The sequence below is a fragment of the Opisthocomus hoazin genome, chromosome 10 (genome assembly GCF_030867145.1).
Source record: "Opisthocomus hoazin isolate bOpiHoa1 chromosome 10, bOpiHoa1.hap1, whole genome shotgun sequence".
Taxonomy (NCBI): Eukaryota; Metazoa; Chordata; class Aves; order Opisthocomiformes; family Opisthocomidae; genus Opisthocomus; species Opisthocomus hoazin.
Window position 1 is genome coordinate 32,485,729 of NC_134423.1, and position 21,424 is coordinate 32,507,152.

Below are 21,424 nucleotides of genomic sequence, written 5' to 3' on the forward strand. Positions count from 1 at the left end.
TGCTCCTCAGGAGCCTCGTAAAGCTGCTGTGGGGATGGACGGCTCCGAAGGGCTGCGCGGACGAGCGGCACGGGCAGCGAGGGCTTCCCGGGGCCAGCACTGCTCCCCGCTCCCGCGGCAGCGTCCCCCTCCCCAGGGTCTGCCCGCAGCCAGCTCCTCTGAGCCAAATCAGTCCCACCTGGCCCCCCGTCCCACCCCTGCCCTGGGGAGCTCGGCCAGTCTGCGGGGGTCCAGCGAGGCCGTGAGTCGGGGTACTGGGGTGTGCGTGGGGTCCCAGAGGTCCCATAGAAATGGGGGCTGCCGTGAGATCTGGTCCCGGTGACATCCCAGCACCCTTGGACGGGGTCGGGTGCGAGGGAGGGTGCGGGAGCTGAGCTGGGGGGGTCGGGCCCCCGACGGCGTTACCGCACGCTGCCCTGCAGCCGTTCGGGTTTCGCCGATGCTGCGGGGCGAGGCGGCCGCAGCGACCGTCGCAGGGAGGTTCAGGTTTGCGGATTTGCCGCCTGCCTGCGGCAGCACGCGCTGCGAGCAGCGGCACGTCGCCGTCTGCTTCCCCAGGACGCCGGGCGGGACTGGGGGCTGCGGGGAGTCGGGGCGGTGCAGAAGGGAGTCATTAGCGGCGGCTGCTTTTCCGCAGCCGGTCCCTCGGCGTGGTGCGGGTCAGCTCGGCGTGCGGCGTCACCGGTGTGCGCGAGCGGGCTCGCCGACGGCGCAGCTGGCGGTGGTGTCTCCGTCGGAGCGCTGCACCCCGAAGGCTCAGAAACCTGCAAAGCTTAAGACAGAGAGAAATCTTACTTTGTAAGAACGGGCGAAGATCAGAGCGTGGAATATTTAAGCTGATATTATGCAACAGACGGCTCTTTTAAGTCGTGATTTGTAAAGGCAGCTCAGATAATTTCCTGCAAGACATACTGATAATGACTAATTTAGAGTATGTTTAATTCAAGTTAGCGAGATCAAAGAGAAAGCATTTCCCCCTGTAATGCCGCGTGCGTTCTCGCACTTTCACCGTATTCCGCTGGGCTGGGGGGGGCCTGGTGTGTCTCCTGCTGCGGTTTCTCCGGGCTGAGATGGCAGAGGGAAGCGTTTTGCAGACGTTGGTGCTGATCTGGAGCCTGGGTAGGGAAAGGGGAGGGCCCGCAGCAGAGCAGAGGAGGTGAGGAGGGACGGGCGTGATGCCGGGGACGGCGAAATCATCCCCTCTGCTCTTCTTGCCTCTCTCGAGAGGTTCCCCCTTGTGCAGCTTATCACAGAATCACAGAATCACAGAATCATAGAATCATAGAATCACAGAATCATAGAATCATAGAATCATAGAATCGTAGAAAGTTTTGGGTTGGAAGGGACCCCCAGAGCTCATCCAGTCCAACCCCCCGCAGCGAGCAGGGACACCGCTAACGAGATCAGGGTGCTCAGAGCCCTGTCCAACCTGGTCTGGAATGTTTCCAGGGATGGGGCCTCCACTACCTCTCTGGGCAACCCGTTCCAGTGTTCCACCACCCTCATGGTGAAGAATTTCTTCTGCTTGCTCTGGCACTTTCTGGGACTGCGGTCGGCGGCAGACTTTCCCGAGCGGGGAAGCTCCGTCAGCGCGGGCGGGACGGAGCCGACGCTGCGGCAGCGTGCCAGGCCGGGCTGCCAGATGTGCCAGGCGCCGCGGGCAGCAGCTCGCGTCCCTGCCAACGGCCCTTCAGCTCCAGTCGGGAGTGACGGATGAGCGTGGCTTTATTTGTGCAACTGCAGTTTCTGTTACGCGGTCGGGTGTTTTAACCTCTGTGGCTGCATCGAATGTCCTGCTAGTTCAGCCTGCAAAGTGATCTTTTCTAGGGGAAGAGAATAAAATCATATTAATTACTGTTTTCTGCGTAATGCAGGAGGAGGTCCAGTCTCCGTCAGACACGGCAGCTGAGCTGGGGTGCTGATCGGGCCCGACAGGCGAGCAAGGCTCGGGCGTTCGCTCTGCCGCTCACGCGATGCTGCTGCAGTTTCCCTCTTCCCAAGCTCCGTGTTGCTGCTCCAGTCCTCGCTGAAAAAAGGAGCGTTATTTAATGAAAGCACAAGACGTGGCTCTAGCTCAGGCAGAGGGGTTTGGGTTCTGGCGGGTTTCGTTGCCCCGTTCTGCTGGGTGCCCGTGCACGCGGGCGGGCGCGCAGCCGGTCCCAGGCAGCGGCTGTCTGACGGCGATGCTGAGACACGCAGGGGCTTAATTAGCGGATTAATGAAGCACAGTGTAGGACACAGTTTTCCAAGCTCAGCACCCAAATCCTTATCCAAAACCTGACACAGGCTGAGAGGTCCCCACTCCGGGCAAGCGCCGGGGTGAGCCCACCGCGGCGGTGCGGGTCTGCTCGGCACGGAGCCGCTGCGCCGGGGCCGCATCCTGCGGGCAGCTCCGCTGAGCAGAGGTTCGTGGCTGAGTGGGGGTAGCTGGGTTCTTGTCCACGAGCAAGATGCTGCCGTGCTCTCTGCAGGGCCGGGGTCTGGCAGCACAGACTGCTCCTGGAGAGCAGAGTTCCAGAAAGATGAGGAGCTACTGGAGAGAGCCCAGCGTAGGGCTGTGAGGATGAGGAGGGGACTGGAGCATCTCTCCTACGAGGAGAGGCTGAGGGAGCTGGGCTTGTTCAGCCTGGAGAAGAGAAGGCTGCGTGGGGACCTTCGAAATGCCTCTAAATATCTGCAGGGTGGGGGTCAGGAGGACGGGGCCAGACTCTTTCCAGTGGTGCCCAGCGACAGGATAAGGGGCAACGGGCACAAACTGGAGCAGAGGAAGCTCCAGCTGAACCCGAGGAAGAACTTCTTCCCTCTGAGGGTGCCGGAGCCCTGGCCCAGGCTGCCCAGGGAGGCTGTGGAGTCTCCTTCTCTGGAGATATTCCAGCCCCGCCTGGACAAGGTCCTGTGCAGTCTGCTGTGGGTGACCCTGCTTGGGCAGGGGGCTGGGCTGGGTGACCCCAGAGGGCCCTGCCAACCCCCACCATGCTGTGGGTCTGTGATTCTGTGGAGAAAGCAGAGATCTGTGGAGCCCCTCTGCCACAGCCCGCAGCGATGCTGAGCCCCAGCGACAGGGAAGGGGGAAAGTTGATTTCCTAAAAGCTCAGTAGCCGAAAAAGGCACAGAAGAACCGTGCTGAAAACCGGCAGCTCAGCACGGGGCACATGCCCGAGTGCCGGACCGGAGCCAGAAGAGAGCGAAAGCGCTGAGCCGGCGGTGGGCTGTGCCGCGCAGCCCGGCAGCGACCGCGCCAGCGGCAGAGCTGTGACCTTGCTGATCTGCGGGCAGGCACGGGCCAGGCGGGCAGACCCAGAATTCGCAGCTTCCCCGCCGCGTGCGTCGCAGCCGCAGGCTGAGCCCCAGACGGAGCCCGACCTCGGTCGCGGTTTTCTTTACGCCGTTAAAATGCCCTGGGTGTTCGGCGCTGCTCGGGCTGGGTGCGGGGCGGCTGCGGTTCTGCTGCCCCGCTCCTCCTCTCTCCACGTGCTCCAGGCAGCTTCACCTCCGCAGCGCTGCCCGGACATGGGTTTCTTGTCCAAGCACATGTGGGTTTCGGCTGACGCTGTGGTCTCCTGCCGAGCCCCGGGCACCCTTGGCATCCCGCCCGGCAGGTCTCGGGATGGGGATGGGGACTTGCTCCTGCTATGGGGTCCTGCTCCGGCTGCTCTTGGGCTGCCCCTCGGTGGGACGGGAGATGGTTTCTGAGCTGACACGGTCAGTGGTGGGACACAGGGAGGTTGGGGGGGTCTGCACCGTCCTTGGTGTCACTTTGCAGCTTTGGGACCCTTCACCCCCAGCTCCCCTGCGCCGCTGCCATCGCATCGCATCGTCCTGCCGCTCTGTCACCGAGTGTCTTTGTCTTGCAGAGAGATGCCAAGGGCCAGTACCTGTTCGACCTTCTCTGCCACCACCTGAACCTGCTGGAGAAGGACTACTTCGGCATTCGGTTTGTGGACCCTGACAAGCAGAGGGTGAGAGCCCGTCCTGCCCGGGCTGCCTGCTGGGGCTTCTCGCAGCTTGGTGGTACCAGACTTGAACCGGGGCGTGAGGCAAATGGCTGCAGCAAATTCCGGTTTAGGCAGTGACAAGGGGCTCTTCCTCAGCGATTCTCCCTGTCCCTGCTGCTGGGAAGGGGACAAGCCAGGGGTTGTGGGTGCCCTGATGGGTCACTGCTTTGCCCGTGGGAAGAGCAGCTACTCGTGGCTCCCCTGAGCACCCTGGGGAGACCCCCTGCCCCTTCCCACCCTTCTGCCAGAGCCAGGGCTGAGCCTGGTGCTGCAGCCCTGGGGAGGGGGGCTGGGGAGCACCCAGGCTCCGGCAGCAGCAGCCTCCATGTCCCGGCCCTGCTGACACCTCCTCGGCATCGGTGCAGTGATAGGACAAGGGGGAACGGCTCTAAACTAACAGAGGGCAGATTTAGATGAGATATTAGGAAGAAATTCTTCCCCGTGAGGGTGGTGAGGCCCTGGCCCAGGCTGCCCAGAGAAGCTGTGGCTGCCCCCTCCCTGGCAGGGTTCAAGGCCAGGTTGGACGGGGCTGGGAGCACCCTGGGCTGGTGGAAGATGTCCCTGCTCATGGCAGGGGGGTTGGAACCAGATGATCTCGAAGGTCCCTTCCAACCCAAACCATTCTAGGATTCTATAAAAAATCCTCCCTCTTTACCCATCATTTCCCAGTACTCTGCTGGGTCTGGCTCAGAGGGTGCTGGTGCCGGCACTCAGACGGTTCCAGCCCAGTCCAAAAGACAAGGGTGCTTCTTCCCAGCGTGGCGGGGACCGTCGTGACCGGGCGGTTCCATGGTCCCGTGGTGGGTTCCTGGGGCCGGGGCAGGCGTTTCCCGCAGGAACCCTCCGGGACGTTCCCCATCCCCAGTGCTGCTGTTGCAGCACCGGAACCTCTCGCTACCAGATTTTGGTGATCAACTGAAAGTATTTGCTCCTGACTTGCTTCCATTGCCTTCTCTTTTGTTTCAGCACTGGCTGGAGTTCACCAAGTCGGTGGTGAAGCAGATGAGGGGTGAGTGTCGCTGTGAGCAGATGTGCTGGGGCGGCGGCGCGTGCTCCCCTTGTTTTAGACGTGTGTCCGTTTTCTCCGGTCCTTCCCTTCTGGGGTCAATTCCTAGAAAAAAAGGCCTGTTTGATTATCCACAAAGCTGTTCTCCTGGGTCGAAAGTGGGGTCGTTCTCCACCGGTCCCACTGCAGTGGCAGCCGGCCATGCCCCCCCGGCACGTGGGCACGGGGCACCGGCCCTGGCAGAGACCGGGACAGGAACGATCCAGACGAGCAACCAGGAGTTGCCAGCGCCGGGGTATGACCAGGGTGTGCGACCGGCAGACGGTGCTGCGGGTGCTTCCCCACGGCTTTACCGGGGACATCTGCTCCCCCCGTGACACTGCAGCAGGGAACGGCCCCGTGCCCGTCTCCTGCCTCCTTACCGAGGGCATCTGGGTGTGTTGGGGGTAACGGGGAGGGCGAGTGAGACCCCCGGCGCTGTCTGCCCGTCTCCTCGAGCAGGGTTACTGGGGAGGGCGAAGGGGACAAACCTTGTCGCTTGGTGACCGCGGCGTCGCTGTTCTCGCTGCAGCCCAGCCTCCCTTCACCATGTGCTTCCGCGTGAAGTTTTACCCCACGGACCCCGCCGCTCTGAAGGAGGAGATCACCAGGTAAGACCCCGGCCAGCACCGGGCCGCGAGGGCTTGGCCGCGGCGGGAGCACGCCCTGCCGAGCTCCGCTGTGTGGTCACGGGGGAGCGGAAGCCGATGAGGTTTCCCAGTGACCCTGAGCGTTTCGGGGTTGTCACAGCGGTGTGGAAATCCCTGCCTGTGCTCCGCTGGCGCGCGGAGCTGCCGTGCTGGCGGGGAGCGCTGCCGGCGGGTTGAAGCCCACTGACCTGCTCTTCGGCCGCGGTCGGTGACGAAGACCAGGTTCCCAGGGCAGAGAGCTCCGAGCGCGGCGCTGCTGACCGCAGCGTCCGTCGCGACAGCGGTGCCACCCTGCCCGTGCAGCTGGCTGCTGGGCTGCCCTCCCTGCAGCTCTGCCAACCCTCTGCTTCCCCGGCGCAGCGAGGGGGGCTTAGGCAGGAGCCGCAGTTCTCCCGCCCGGGTCTGATTTCTGCTTCTGCTGGCGCTGGTGCCACTTCTGAGTCAGCGGTTGGTGCCACTGCCTGGGCACGTCCTCGGCTCAGGCTGTCGCTACGTGTGCTTGGGCTGTCGGGAAGGACTGGAGTGTCTCCGGTTCCCTTGACGTCCCCTGGCAGTAATTAGCCACATCCCTTGTACGTAAGGGGCGAGAGTGCTGTGGGAGAAATAGGTGACAAACTGCGATGCGGGGACTTGACAGCGGCTCTTGCGAGCTTCTGCCTTTAGGGGCTCTTTGTGCTGCTCATCCTGCCAGAAGGGAGGGCACGAAGCACACTCGCTCCAAAATCGCAGGAGTTCTGGGAAACAAACCATGGCTGTGGATCTCCGGGACACGGCAGCTCGCATGGCGTGGGGGGCGGCTGGACTTGGCAATGTCACCAGAGGCTGCTGCGTGTTCCCCCGGGACCTTCTGCCATTACTGCTGCAAATCGTTCTTCGTTGTCTTTGCGAGGGGTTTGCGGAGGAGACGGTGATGAGGGTGGTGTGGGCCGGGCGCGGGCAGGCTGGCGGGAGCGTGTCCAGGGTCCGGAGCGCTGCCGCGGCACGGGCACCTCGCTGTCCCCACCGGCCCGGGACCGGGGCGGCCGCCTGGCCCCAGGGCTGCCTGCCCTGCTGCTTTCACTCATTCACACGCGTCCTGGTGTGAAGCCCAGGCCAGGGAGGTGAGCTGGAGAAGTGACATGTGAAGAAACGACTGCAGAAATCCTTCTTGTGACTCTGCCCTGGCTCAGGGTTTGGGGTGGGAGAGGGTGCAAGGCTTGCCGGGTGCCATCTGCCGAAGCGCGGTGAGGGCTCCAGAGACAGCCGGGGAGCGGCACCGGGCCCGGGGGTGGGCAGAGCCGGTGCTACTCGGGTGTGTGGCTGCAGCGCTCCCCTCTTCCTACCTCGGCTTCTGCCTGCGATGTGCCTCAGCCCCGGGCAGGAGACCACCGCTCCTGGAGAAGGAAGCCCCCCGCTCACCTGGGAAGATCAGGGACGACAGTGGCACAGGCTTCTCCTGATACCCACAAAGCGCGCTGTAAATGCCGTGCTGTGCCCTGGGCAGCAGCGAAGGGCAGGACCCGCGGCGTCCTGGCCCCGGAGACCCCCAGATGGCAGCGAGCAGCCCCGGTCCCTCGCTCGGGGGTCTCGGTCCCAGCAGCCCGGAGCCGGGCAGCCCCGCGTCCTCCCCTGGCTCTGCCTGCCGCCGCCTTCTCCCAGGGAATGGCTGGGGCCGTGCAGAGCGCGTCGGGAGCTAAGCAGGCTTACTGACAGAGCTAAATATATCCCAGGATTTAATTCTTGGGATTTTCAGCCTATTTCTGCGGGCAGCAAATGGAAGAAGAGGTCTGGGTGTTTGCAGCCCATTAGGCAGTGCGGTTGGAACAGACCTGGGCTCAGCTTTTTGCTCCACTTTGGCGTTGATAAGCTCTCGGTGTTTTTGTGGGCGGATCAGTTAGAAGTAGAGGATGGTGAGGGGTTCCAAAAACCCTTCTGGCATTTGCTTTCCCCGTGAAAACGTAGAAAACCGGTGAAAGCTTTTCTTGTGTTTCACAGAAGGACCCATAAACCAAAACTGAACCATCCCTGACGACGTCATTTGGAAGCCTGGGACAGCGTGGGTCCGTTGGGTCTGACCTCAGCCGGGCGGTGCTGGTGGGGAGGAAGGCTCATGCGAGGAGCCCTGTGCGTGTCTGCCGGGCCTCGTTGGAAGCACCTTCGTGTCCAACCTGCCAGCCTGCCCGCTGCTGCCCGGGCACGGCTGCGACCGCCCTGCTCGCGGACGATGGAGCTGGCTCACGGACGATGGAGCTGGCTCACGGACGATGGAGCTGCCCTGCCGTACAGGCACGCTTCAGGGGACCCGCAGGGGTGTCCAGGAGCGGTTTCACACGGATGCATCTCCTTGTTTAGCTGAAGAGGCAGTTATTTAGTTAGCAGATTTCGAGTTTGCTCCCAGCAGCCGCAGCTCTGTGCGGCCACCAGGCCTGAATTTAAATGGGAAATGGCCGAAGCCGTCGGCTCCGAAGAGCGACAGCGACTATGCGGGCATTAAGCTGCACATACACTGTGTTAATTGCATTTCTTTAATCAGAGATTAGCAAACATCTGCAGCTCTCAAGCACAGTAAAGAGGACTGGAAAGGGGGTTGCAGATTTGCCCTTGCGGAGGGTGGGAGCTGGACCCGCAGAGCATCGGGGCGGGCGCCAGCCTGGGAGCTTGGCGGTTCCGGGTCAGAAGCGTTGCCCGCTCCAGTGTCCCTTTCCAAGGCAGGCTCAGCCCGCTGCCCCGGGACGCTCCCCTTGCCGGGGGTATCCCACGGCGTAAGCGAGGCTTTGGAAAAGCCGCCTGGCACCCGCTGGGTGCTTTTGTTGGCAAAACCAGCGCCGCGCTGAGCAGGGGGGTTCTGGGCGGGGCCGGGGGTCTGGCAGGGTTAAAGCCATCTGTTGATGTGGTTTTTGCTAGGTGCTGGGGAAGGGCTGGTGCAGCGAAGGTCGGTGCTGGGCAGCCGAGCCCGGGGTCTGCAGCCCACCTCCCCCCTTGCCAGGGTGCTCAGCAAGCAGCAGGGTTCGTCACCCTGCAACTGAAACCGGGATGGAAAATTCACTTTCCCCTGGACCGAGCACACTTTAATATCTGGATTTCTCTGTAATATATTTTATCTCTGAAAATTAGTGGTTTATCTCATCATAAATACGGATTTGAGAACTGAAGCATGACTGAAATATTGCAGAGTGCAAGCCTGATTATTTCAGCACATTTCTGACGGCTCCCGTTTTGCTCCTTCGCTCTGTGGCTTTACCTATTACCATCCAAAGGTTTTCCCAAACGCCGTATGACTCAGCCCAGATGGCTACTGACGTTTGAATTTATTCAAATCTGCAGTCTTCCAACATAGCTGATCTTTTCACTGGGCATTGGTGCTTGGAGGTAGAGATGGGCGAGCGCGAGAGGCAGCTCGCTGCAGGTGATGGGGTGGTGGTCACTGGCGAGCACGGAGGAGGGAGGCGGGCGCGGATGCAGAGACCTGGAGGGATGCGGAAGGTTGGGGAAGGAGAAAATCCTGTTATGGGGAGGGAGAAATGGCCGTTATGGGGAAGGAGAAATGGCCGTTATGGGGAAGCTGGGCAGCCGGGCGAGGACGCAGGACTGGGAAGCGCAGCAGTCGCTGGTGGGCTCAGGACCGCGAGACCCCCTTCGGAGCAGCACCCCTGCGCACCTCAGCCCCGCTGACCTCGGGCTGGGGCAGTTGCAGTCGCATTCGGGCACCGCTGCCCGAGGGTGAAGCATCGGGGGGACCCCGGGGGCTGGCAGGCTGGAGGGACCAGCACCTCCTCGTCTCTGAGGTGCCTCCGTTGTCCGCTTTCCCGGTGGGAGAGCGCGTCCGAGTAGCTCCGTGCCCGAGCGAGCTCCGCGTCTCTGCCGGCAGCTCTGCCCTGCTGCGCGTGGCCGTGCCGGCGGGGAGCCGGCTGGTGACAGGAGCGTTGGTGCAGAGCTCCATCGGCCCTCGGGCTCCCACGGAGCAGGCGCCGTGTCCCTGTGGGCTGCAGCGGGGCTGGGACGCGTAGGTGTGAGCCCCAGCACCGGCCCTGACCAGGACGAGCTGCCCGGTAATTAGCACTTGTTCGCTCCTAGCAAGCGTAACGTCTTGTAAATGGGCGGCTCGAGGAGAAACATCAGTGCAAGCGTCTCGTGGCAGATATTCCACATCTAAATGGCCTGTTTAGGTGGTTTAAACTTTGCTTAATAAATGGACTATCTCTTCTGTCCTCAGGTATTTAGTCTTCCTGCAGATCAAAAGGGATCTCTACCACGGCCGTCTGCTCTGCAAGACGTCGGACGCCGCTTTGCTGGCCGCCTATATCCTTCAAGGTAATGCTTTTTGACAAGATAAATTTGCTTTTCATGCTAAGTACTGATTACATTATTTCACTTACAACAGATCACTGCACCTAGAATACAGATGTCATCCCGGCAGCGTGGGGCTCGTGCTTCGAGCCTGTGCTTGTGCCGGGCTAGCGGCGGGTGAGGAGGGCGTTGGGGTCTCCCCGCAGCAGAAGCACCGCGCTGCCCGAGCTGTCCCGCCTGCGTTCGGCGCAGCGGCATCCCCGCGGCGTCCGCTCCGCTGACCCGGCCCGTGTCTCCCCGCTCCGCGCCTGTCCAGACGCAGGAGCAGCCCGGTGACAAAGCGCTGCTCTCCCCGGGGCGGTGCGGGAGCTCTGGCGGGCGCAAAGGGGGCTCCGGAGCGACCCGCAGCCCTGCTGGGCGCTGGGACGGGCGAAGGTGGCCTTGGGGCAGGTCACTGCTGGCTGCCGGGCACCTCGGCGGAGAAGGTGCCTTTGTCAGCGAGCTGCAGAGGCACTGGTGGGGTTTGGAGCGGCAGGTGGGAGAAGCTTTCACAGGATCCCAGCATGGTGGGGGCTGGCAGGGCCCTCTGTGGGTCACCCAGCCCAACCCCCTGCCCAAGCAGGGTCACCCACAGCAGGCTGCACAGGACCTTGTCCAGGTGGGGCTGGAATATCTCCAGAGAAGGAGACTCCACAGCCTCCCTGGGCAGCCTGGGCCAGGGCTCCGTCACCCTCAGAGGGAAGAAGTTCTTCCTCGGGTTCAGCTGGAGCTTCCTCTGCTCCAGTTTGTGCCCGTTGCCCCTTGTCCTGTCACTGGGCACCACTGAAAAGAGCTTGGCCCCATCCTCCTGACACCCACCCTGCAGATATTTGTAGGCATTTATAAGGTCCCCTCGCAGCCTTCTCTTCTCCAGGCTGAACAAGCCCAGCTCCCTCAGCCTCTCCTCGTAGGAGAGATGCTCCAGTCCCCTCCTCATCCTCATAGCCCTCCACTGGACTCTCTCCAGTAGCTCCTCATCTTTCTTGAACTGGGGAGCCCAGCACTGGACACAGCACTGCAGATGGGGCCTCCCCAGGGCAGAGCAGAGGGGGAGGAGAACCTCCCTCGCCCTGCTGCCCACACTCCTCCTCATGCACCCCAGGATCCCATTGGCCTTCTTGGCACCCAGGGCACGCTGCTGGCTCATGGTCACCCTGTCGTCCCCCAGCACTCCCAGTCCCTCTCCACAGAGCTGCTCTCCAGCAGGTCCGCCCCAAGCCTGTACTGATGAGAACCTGCTGCCTGCTCTGCCCTCCTGCCTGCTCTCCTGCCAGCGCGGCTCTGCCTGCTGCTGCCTCCACTGCCCGTGATGCCAAGAGCACGGGGCTGGTTGGCATCTGCCCAGCGTGGTGCAGCACCCGGGGGCTCAGCGAGGGCCGTCAGGCTGTGCAGACAAGCTGGGCGGCACTGGTGTGGTGGGAAAGCACCGTGATACCGTGACGTGCTGCTGGCACCGCGATGCCGGGCGTGCGAGTGGGCTTCCCCACCCCAGGGTGCTCCGCTCGGCCCCTCTCTGCAGTCCTGTGGTCGTGTCCCCGGCACGAGCGGGGTGATGCACCCCAGGAATCAAAAAAGACAAATTTCAGCTCCGAAGCATTTTTCAGTGATTTCACAGTGCGGGTGTGTTTAGCACTGTAAGCAGGAATCATAAAAATTAACGTAACCTCCACATTTCGCTCAGGACCTGAGGCTGGGGGGAATTAAACGAGAGCAGGGTGCTTTCCTCGCCGGCGGCGGGAGGCTGCCGGGTCGGGGACGCCGGCTGCAGAGCCCTGCTGCGGCGAGGTGCCAGCGGCCACGGCACAGAGGGACGGAGCTGCGGCCGCCCGCGCCGGGCAGCGAGCGGAGCGGAGCTCAGAAACCCCCTTGTCCCGGGCGTCTGTGCAGCCTGGCCTCGGGCTCGGGGTGGTTTGAGGTCGGACCTCCCGACGCTGCGCTTGCGGCTTGCCCAGGCTTGGAGCGGGTTTGGCAGGCGGGGGGTCAGTCCCTGCCCGCAGCCGTCGCAGCAGCCCCCCAGGCCTCCCCACTGCAGGGTCAGCCTGTCCCCGTGGTCACTGGCAGCGCTTCCCCAGGGTGGGTAGAGAGGGGAAGGAGCTTTCCTCAGTGTCACTTTACAGATTTCCAACTAGGTGTATTTTTTCAAGGACCAGAATTCGCTCGCTGCCTTGTTCCCAGCCGGCTGGGATTGGGCTGGGGGTCAGGGGTGCCCCCGGGGCTGCATCACACGCACCCAGCGTGGCTCCCGGGAGGTTCTTGGTGAATAGCTCGAGGAATTAATAAATTTGGGACAGTGAGCATCTGCTGCCGGGCGACTCCCAAGCAAACGGTGGGGTTAATCGGACGCAGTTAACGCCTGCCAAGCGCTCCCTCCCGCTGGGAAGCGCGGCCGGGTCAGAGCGGCGTTCCTGGGATGCTCCGAGCCGCAGCCCCGCGCCCGCTCACCGCTGGCTCCGCTGCCGAGGCTGGCGCTGCCGGGGTGCCAGGCACTGCTGCCCCTCACCGGGTCTGTCTCCTACAGCCGAGATCGGCGACTACGACCCGGGGAAGCACCCGGAAGGCTACAGCTCCAAGTTCCAGTTCTTCCCCAGACACTCGGAGAAGCTGGAGAGGAAGATTGCGGAGATCCACAAGTCGGAGCTGAGGTACGGCCGGGCGGCTGCGCTGAGCGGGGCTGGCGGCTGCTGCGGGGGTTACGGCTGCTCGGCTGATTTTTATCCCTGCTTGGGGTTTTCAGCCGTGCCGTGAGACGAGCGCTCTCCGCTCTCGTGTGTCAGACCCAGCCGAGAGCCAGCGGTGCTCTTGGCAGCGTTGGTCGTGGCCGAGCCGCCGAGCAGAGCCAGCTGCAGCAAAGCGGGTCGTTCGGTGGCGTAGGGGCATCGCAGCAAACCGCCCCGCCGCGTCCCCAGACCTCTGCTCGCTGGGAGGAAAACGCGGTCGCGCAGCCAAGGACAAGCCGCGGAAAGTGTGGACGACTGGGAAAAGGCGCTGGCAAAGCAGCGGTCGCGTCGGGTGCAAACTCAGCCCCGATCCCTCCTGCCCCCGGGCAGGCTGGGGGTTTCTCCTGCTCTGGACTGTCGGCTCAGTGGCACAGCCCGGGGGTCCCTGGTCTTCCCCGGTGGCACAGGGGTGGTCACTGAGCCCCTGTCCCCCACAGACCCCCCCGCCCTCCCCCTGCTCTGGGCTGGGAGGTGTGAGGGCTGGCAGCAGACCCCGTCCTCCCGTGGCATGGTCTGTGTCCCTGGGGCTGTGTCCCAACTGCGGCCCCACACTGGTCCCCGGGGAAGACGGGGGGTTCCACCGCCCAGAAACCCATCTGAGCCGTGCTGGTACGTGAGGCGGCTGCTGCCTTCTACCCGGAACACTCCCCTTTGCTCCCCCCGGAGAAATGCCTGCGCTGCTCGTAGGAAATTCAGCCCGACGTGTTGCCGGTGCTCCGTGATGTTGGGCGCGTCTCCTGCCAGGTCAGGCTGGCAGAGGAGGGCTGGGTGTCGGCGCTGGTCTCCTGCTGCAGACTGACCGTGCAGGTGAACGTGGCAGCAGCATGCCCTGACTGGTGCCTCTCGTTAACAGAACTGGCTTTCACGGTCGTGTCTTCCATGGAATACTCTTTTTTTATCCCTTTTTTCCCTCCTGCAGTGGGCAGTCACCAGCTACTTCAGAGCTGAATTTTCTCAGGAAAGCCCAGACTCTGGAGACCTACGGGGTTGACCCACACCCTTGCAAGGTAAAACAGTTTTCTGAACGCTCTTCCTTGTGGCAGATTTCTCGCTCCAGCCGGTGCCCGGCTGCCGAGGTACCGGGGCCAGCCCCGAGGGCAACCGTTCCCTGCCGGCAGCACCAGCAGGGCCGTGCATGGGATGTGCTGGAGCCCAGCAGAGCTGTGGTGCATGGGAAGCGCTGGAGCTGTGGTGCATGGGATGCGCTGGAGCTGGCAGAGCCGTGGTGCATGGGATGCACTGGAGCCCAGCAGAGCTGTGGTGCATGGGATGTGCTGGAGCTGTAGTGCATGGGATGCGCTGGAGCTGGCAGAGCCGTGGTGCATGGGATGCACTGAAGCCCAGCAGAGCCGTGGTGCATGGGATGTGCTGGAGCTGGCAGAGCCATGGTGCATGGGATGCGCTGGAGCTGGCAGAGCCGTGGTGCATGGGATGCGCTGGAGCCGTGCTGCATGGGATGCACTGGAGCCATGCTGCATGGGATGCACTGGAGCTGGCAGAGCCATGCTGCATGGGATGCGCTGGAGCCGGCAGAGCCATGGTGCATGGGATGTGCTGGAGCCGTGGTGCATGGGATGCGGTGGAGCTGACGGAGCCGTGGTGCATGGGATGCACTGGAGCCGTGGTGCATGGGATGCACTGGAGCTGACGGAGCCGTGGTGCATGGGATGCACTGGAGCCGTGGTGCATGGGATGCGGTGGAGCTGACGGAGCCGTGGTGCATGGGATGCACTGGAGCCGTGGTGCATGGGATGCGCTGGAGCTGGCAGCCGTCTCCAGCCTCAGAGCAGCCCCACGCAGGCGCGTGGGCACAGGGGAGCGGGGTGGGTGAGCACCCTCAAACCCTTCCAGCGCGTCTTTCGGGCAGCCCTAGGAAAGCGTTCTGGCCTGCAGACAGCCGTGAAGGACAGCGGCCGATGGCTGCCGCTAAGGCCGGTAATTTGGAGGCAGGAGCAAGGTCAGTAACGCGTCTGAGCGCCCAACAAGCATCATTCTGCCACAGACACTCTCGCTCCGCTCTTCCCTGGCCCGTAATCCAGTTTTCTGTTTGAAATGCATTTTATTGACTGGAGATGTCACTGCATTTGGCTCTCTCTGGTCCTTTATAACCCCATCGCATGCAGATGGGTTCGGGATGCAAAGCAGACGGAGAGTTTTACTATAAGGGCAGTGCCTGCTCTGTGGTCCCCCCAGGCTTTTAACTGAATTATGCCACGTGATTACATGATTGCGATAAATATACATCGCCTGGGTGGGGGGTGTCCCCTGTACCAGCAGTCTGTGGTTTGCCAGGCTGGAGGAGCTGAGCCACCATGCCTCACTGCTGGCTGGACTGGGCTGTGCTGCCCTGGGAGCGCTGCTCGGCACGCCTGGCTCAGCGCCGGTGCTGGGGGGTCCGTGCTTTGCTCCTATTTCCCTGTGGGGTGCTGTGCTCTATTTAGCAGCCCCAGCCCCTGTGAAGCCTCTGCACCCCCAGCTCCCCATCCTCACCCCCAGCATCCCCCACCCTTCCCGGGGGCACCCAGCTCCCCCCTCCGCCCCGACTGTGGGGAGCTCGGCCCCACTCCTCCCATCCCAGAGCGGCAACCCCAGAACCGTGCGGCTTCCAGCCTGGCACCCCGTTAATCTCCACCTGCCCCGCTGGCTGCCGCAGCATCGGCCACGGTCAGAGCAGGTTGGTGTGTCAGTGGGGTGTGGGGGCAAGGGGGTCCGCACCCACTGGGAGGGTACGGCCTGCTGCCAAGCTGCTGCTTCTCCGTGTCCTGAAGGTTTTCCCAGGCGTGGGGAAGAGCCAAAGCACTGTGGGCAGCCCGGAGCCGGAGCTGCTGCCGGGCTGGTGCGTTCCCCACGGGCTGGTTTCTGCAAAGAGGCGCAGAAATGGTCCTTCCCCTGCTGCCTCTCGGCCGCGACGAGGTTGGGAATTTACGTCTCGCCTTGTGCCGGGCATGGGGTTGAGGTTCAGGGCTCTGCTTGTGGCCGTTCACCCTTGACAGATTAAGATGGATTTTTTTTTAATCTAATCTCTGCTCACATTCCAACGATCTTATCGCAGCGCTGGCTCCCTGCCGTCCCTGCGCCGTGCTGGCAGAGAGCTGGCATCCCGGGGTGGAAAGCAAACAGCAGAGAGGTTTTGCCTCTTGATTAAGCCGGGGAAGGGCACAACTGGGAGCAGAGGGGCAGAGTTTTACCCCTGAGCTGGAGAAATCCTGGGCGTGGGGCATCCCAGCAAGGAGCAGACGCTGAGACGCCTGGTGCCATGCTTTCCCCCGAGGAAACATCGCAGACACCGCAAGAGGCATTGCTCTTCTGCAGCCGCCCCTGTGAAACGCCTGGCGTGCACCTTCCCCTCGGCTCCGCGTCCTTCGAAAGCCACCTGGGCGTCTCCACCCAACAGGAGTCAGGGCCAATCGGACGGTTACTGGCTGGCCACAACAGCTTCATAATATTTTTTAAATCCAGCATATCTCTGGGTTTTTTTTTTTCCATGCGCACCAGTGCAGTTCATGATCACTCCTCTGGAGTCTAGATGTTGTGATTAAGTTAAACTGCTGCCTTGCTCCGTACGCGACGCTAATTGCTGGGTTTAGACCGTCTCGCTGCCGCCCGGCTGCGCGGGCCATGCGGGCTCAGAACAGGCTTTCACCGCTCCCGAGTTTGATCATCAGTGAGAGGGTCGGCGCGGAGCGGCCTTCACTGTTTGCTCCTCGCCGGTGAGCGGGCGGGAGCTGGGGTGGGAGCTGAGCTGCGGTTTCTCCTCGTTAGTGCCACCGGGCCAGCCGCCCCGTGACGCGGCTGTGGGTGCTGCTGGGTATGCAGGGGGTCAGGGGCCGGGCTCCCCAGTTCAAGAAAGATGAAGAGCTACTTGAGAGAGTCCAGCGGAGGGCTACGAGGATGGTGAGGGGACTGGAGCATCTCTCCTACGAGGAGAGGCTGAGGGAGCTGGGCTTGTTCAGCCTGGAGAAGAGAAGGCTGCGAGGGGACCTTATAAATGCCTCTAAATATCTGCAGGGTGGGTGTCAGGAGGATGGGGCCAGACTCTGTTCAGTGGTGCCCAGTGACAGGACAAGGGGCAATGGGCACAAACTGAAGCAGAGGAAGCTCCAGCTGAACCCGAGGAAGAACTTCTTCCCTCTGAGGGTGACGGAGCCCTGGCCCAGGCTGCCCAGGGAGGCTGTGGAGTCTCCTTCTCTGGAGATATTCCAGCCCCGCCTGGCCGCGGTGCTGTGCCCCCTGCTCTGGGTGACCCTGCTTGGGCAGGGGGTTGGACTAGATGACCCACAGAGGGCCCTGCCAACCCCTACTATTCTGTGATTCTGTGATTCTGTGAACCCGCCGGGAGCGTCCCTTAGGGCTGGGGGTCTCCCGCGGCGCGGGAGCTTTGCCGGCTCGGCAGCGCTTTGATGAGGAATTGCTGCTGTCTTCCAGGACGTGTCGGGGAACGCGGCGTTTCTGGCCTTCACTCCCTTCGGGTTCGTTGTTCTGCAGGGAAACAAGAGAGTTCACTTCATCAAGTGGTGAGTTCCCACGCCGGCACCGCCCGGGGTGCGCTGCGTGCTCGGAGCCGCGCTGGCCGTGGGGTGCTGTGGGGCAGGGGCCGTGGGTGCCCCGCATCGTCCCGGGGCATTCGAGGGATGCTGAGGCCAAGAAGGCCAATGGGAACCTGGGGTGCATGAGGAGGAGTGTGGGCAGCAGGGCGAGGGAGGGTCTCCTCCCCCTCTGCTCTGCCCTGGGGAGGCCCCATCTGCAGTGCTGTGTCCAGTGCTGGGCTCCCCAGTTCAGGAAAGATGAGGAGCTACTGGAGAGAGTCCAGCACAGGGCTACGAGGATGAGGAGGGGACTGGAGCATCTCTCCTGCGAGGAGAGGCTGAGGGAGCTGGGCTTGTTCAGCCTGGAGAAGAGAAGGCTGAGAGGGGACCTTCGAAATGCCTCTAAATATCTGCAGGGTGGGGGTCAGGAGGACGGGGCCAGACTCTTTCCAGTGGTGCCCAGCGACAGGACAAGGGGCAACGGGCACAAACTGGAGCAGAGGAAGCTCCAGCTGAACCCGAGGAAGAACTTCTTCCCTCTGAGGGTGCCGGAGCCCTGGCCCAGGCTGCCCAGGGAGGCTGTGGAGTCTCCTTCTCTGGAGATATTCCAGCCCCGCCTGGCCGCGGTGCTGTGCCCCCTGCTCTGGGTGACCCTGCTTGGGCAGGGGGTTGGGCTGGGTGACCCCCAGAGGGCCCTGCCAACCCCCACCATGCTGTGGGTCTGTGCCTTCCCCAGGCGCTTGCACCACGTGGGGTAGGGGTAATGTGCCCGTATGGGGTGGTGCCAGGGCACCCAGTGCCCACGTCTGAGCCGGGTCGGGCGCCGAGCAGAGGACACGGAGCGGAGCGATGCCACGGGAGCTGCCAAACCCGTCCCGTGCCCTGCACACGCTTGCCCCAGCGCAGCCAGGAGCTTGCACGCGTGCGTCTCGGGAGCAGGGGAGGCAGCGGGTCCCCTTCGGGGAGCGGTGCGGTCGCCGGGGCGGCGGGGCTCTCCTGAGACGGGGTGTGACGGGCGCTCGGGGTGCCTCATCTTGGTCCTCATCCCCGGGAGGAGCCCCGGGGCCCGCTGCCGCGTTGCTGCGGGGTGCTGGGCTGTGGCCCCTGCACAGCACGGCTCGCGGGGCAGCGGCACGCGCTTGGTTTGTTTTATTTGCCCAAGGTTTTTATTTTCTGTGTTTGTCGACATTAACCCGCATCGTCCGTGAGTTGGCCGAGTCCCTCGAAAGCCCCCCTGAACCCGGTTGCGTTGTTCCTCTCGGATTCTGGCCGCCGTGTCCCCCACGGCTGGCACTGCCACCCGGCCAGTGCCCGTGTGACGGGGTCCCCAGGGCCTCCGGGACGCCCCGCTGCCTGCCCCCCTCGCCGGCCGCTGCTTTCTGCGCCGGGGCTCCTCTCGCCGCTCCGTGGCACCTCCCAGGGACGGCAAACGGGGCCCTGGGGCCACCCCGCTCCGTCGCCCAGCGCCGGCTCCCGGCGGTGGCCAGCGCGGTGCCAGCGAGCCGCCCGCCTGCCTGTCCTTCTCCTTCCAGGAACGAGGTGACCAAGCTGAAATTCGAGGGGAAGACTTTCTACCTGTACGTGAGCCAGAAGGAGGTGAGTGCTCTCCCGAGCGCGGCGCGTCCCGAGCGCGGCCGCGGCCGTGGCTTCGGCGGGTTCTCCGTGCCCTCGGCGGCGTCACCGCGTGCCTGCGGCACAGGGGCGCGGTGGCAGGGGCTGCGGTCACCTCCCTGCTGCCGCCGGCACCGTGCTCCGGGCATCGGAGCCCGCAGCCGCCGCGTCAGCCCCGGGCTGTGCCGCGGGGACGGCTCTGCCCTCGGCGGCGTCACCGCGCTCCCGCAGCTCCTCGCCGTGCCCGCGCCGCAGCCGCCTGCTGCAGGCGGCGTCATGGCGGTGGCTCGTTACCGCCGTCCCGCTCGTTACCGTCATGGCGGTGGTTCGTTACCGCCGTCCCGCTCGGTCAGCCCGGGTTGGGGAAATCAGCCCCAAAACCTCTGGCTGCAGCTGGCTCCCATGCACGCCATCAGCGTGACTTTTTTTAAAGATTTATTTCTGGAATTTAAAATTTTTTAAATATTTATTTTAATTTAAAGAAATATATTTTAAATTTTTTTTAAGACTTATTTCTGGAATTTAATTTTTTAAAAATATTTATTTTAATGTAAAAAATATATTTTAAATTTTTTAAAGATTTAGTTCTGGAATTTAAAATTTTTTAAATATTTATTTTAATTTAAAGAAATATATTTTAAATTTTTTAAAGATTCATTTCTGGAATTTAAAATTTTTTATATTTATTTTAATTTTTAAAAATATATTTTAAATTTTTTAAAGATTTATTTCTGGAATTTAAAATTTTTTATATTTATTTTAATTTTAAAAAACATATTTTAAATTTTTTAAAGATTTATTTCTGGAATTTGAATTTCTTTACTTTAAAGATGAATTTCCGCTGAAGCAGGCCGGCGAGCGGGAGGAGGCGGGTGGCAGGGCCCCGGTGCCCGTCCCTGGTGCGAGGCACCGAGCTCCGACATCTCCCTGTGTCCTGAGCGGCTCGGGGGGGTCTGCCCCGCGCCGACGCCGGCCGCTCTGCCTCCGCCCGCGCTCCCAGGTGCTGCCCAGCGGGCACCGCTCCCCTCTTCCCCTGCCGACCCCTTGTCTTTCGCCTTTAGGAGAAGAAAATTGTCCTGACGTATTTTGCCCCGACGCCAGAAGCCTGCAAGCACCTCTGGAAGTGCGGGATAGAGAACCAGGCTTTCTACAAGTGAGTGCCGGCCCCGCGGCGCGCGGGCTGCGCTCGGCGTCGCCGCGTCCCGGAGCAGGGTGCGGTGCTGGTGCAGGGTGCGGTGCTGGGAGCAGGGTGCGGTGCTGGGAGCAGGGTGCGGTGCTGGTGCGGGAGCAGCGCGGGCGGACGCTGCCAAAACGCGGGAAACGTTTCCTGACCCGATGTTCCAGAGTGGATCTTCAGAACGACCGAGCAGGGTCTGTCTGCGCCGAGTCCTGGGGGACGACAGGGTGACCACGAGCCAGCAGCGTGCCCTGGGTGCCAAGAAGGGCGATGGGATCCTGGGGTGCATGAGGAGGAGTGTGGGCAGCAGGGCGAGGGAGGTTCTCCTCCCCCTCTGCTCTGCCCTGGGGAGGCCCCATCTGCAGTGCTGGGTCCAGTGCTGGGCTCCCCAGTTCAAGAAAGATGAGGAGCTATTGGAGAGAGTCCAGCGCAGGGCTACGAGGATGAGGAGGGGACTGGAGCATCTCTGCTACGAGGAGAGGCTGAGGGAGCTGGGCTTGTTCAGCCTGGAGAAGAGAAGGCTGAGAGGGGACCTTCGAAATGCCTACAAATATCTGCAGGGTGGGGGTCAGGAGGACGGGGCCAGACTCTTTCCAGTGGTGCCCAGCGACAGGACGAGGGGCAACGGGCACAAACTGAAGCAGAGGAAGCTCCAGCTGAACCCGAGGAAGAACTTCTTCCCTCTGAGGGTGACGGAGCCCTGGCCCAGGCTGCCCAGGGAGGCTGTGGAGTCTCCTTCTCTGGAGATATTCCAGCCCCGCCTGGCCGCGGTGCTGTGCAGCCTGCTCTGGGTGACCCTGCTTGGGCAGGGGGTTGGGCTGGGGGACCCCAGAGGTCCCTGCCAACCCCCACCATGCTGGGATTCTGTGAGTCCAGCGCTCAGACCCCCGCTGAAGTTGAGCCGGTGCCGTGGGGCGCCTGGGAAGAGCCTGCTTGTGGGTGAGGAAGGCTCAGGAACGTTCAGGAATCATCTGCTCCTGGGCCTGTGGGAGCAAGGGAACTCATCATGGGAAATACTCCAGGGGCTGGGGACTGAGGTGGGGTCTGGGCCGCAGCCGCGAGCCCGGGCAGTCGGGCACGGTGGCTCCAGGGACCGTCCCCTCCGGCTGCCCGGTGCCGGCGGACCTCCGGGCTGGGGAGGAGGAGGAGGAGGAAGGTTCTGTCCTTCTCCAGGAGCGCAGGGCTCCCCGGTTCACGGCCACCGAAGCAGACCTTGTGCCCGTGGGTGGGTGGGTTACCTGGGCGGTCAGACTGGAAGGGGGGGGTCACGGGCTGGGCTGTCTGCCCCAACCCAGCGAGGGGCCGGGCGGAGAGCCCTGGTTTTACCATCCTGCTCCTACTTCAAAGTAGCCGCTTTGTGCTTGGTGATGAGTTTGATTTGAATCAGCGCGAGGCGAG

The 21,424-nt window shown here is 62.6% G+C and overlaps 1 protein-coding gene across 2 annotated transcripts in view; it reads left to right on the top strand.

Annotated features, from left to right (window-relative positions):
* The window catches only part of FRMD5 (FERM domain containing 5), a 92,940-nt gene that overhangs the window by 62,130 nt on the left and 9,386 nt on the right, over positions 1-21,424 (top strand). For both annotated transcript variants that reach the window (XM_075431350.1, XM_075431351.1), the window contains exons 2-10: positions 3,855-3,959; positions 4,962-5,004; positions 5,573-5,651; positions 9,883-9,980; positions 12,514-12,637; positions 13,632-13,719; positions 17,138-17,226; positions 18,771-18,834; positions 19,911-20,002. In XM_075431350.1, the coding sequence (XP_075287465.1) occupies positions 3,855-3,959; positions 4,962-5,004; positions 5,573-5,651; positions 9,883-9,980; positions 12,514-12,637; positions 13,632-13,719; positions 17,138-17,226; positions 18,771-18,834; positions 19,911-20,002 (782 nt within the window). The remainder of the gene's footprint in view (positions 1-3,854; positions 3,960-4,961; positions 5,005-5,572; positions 5,652-9,882; positions 9,981-12,513; positions 12,638-13,631; positions 13,720-17,137; positions 17,227-18,770; positions 18,835-19,910; positions 20,003-21,424) is intronic.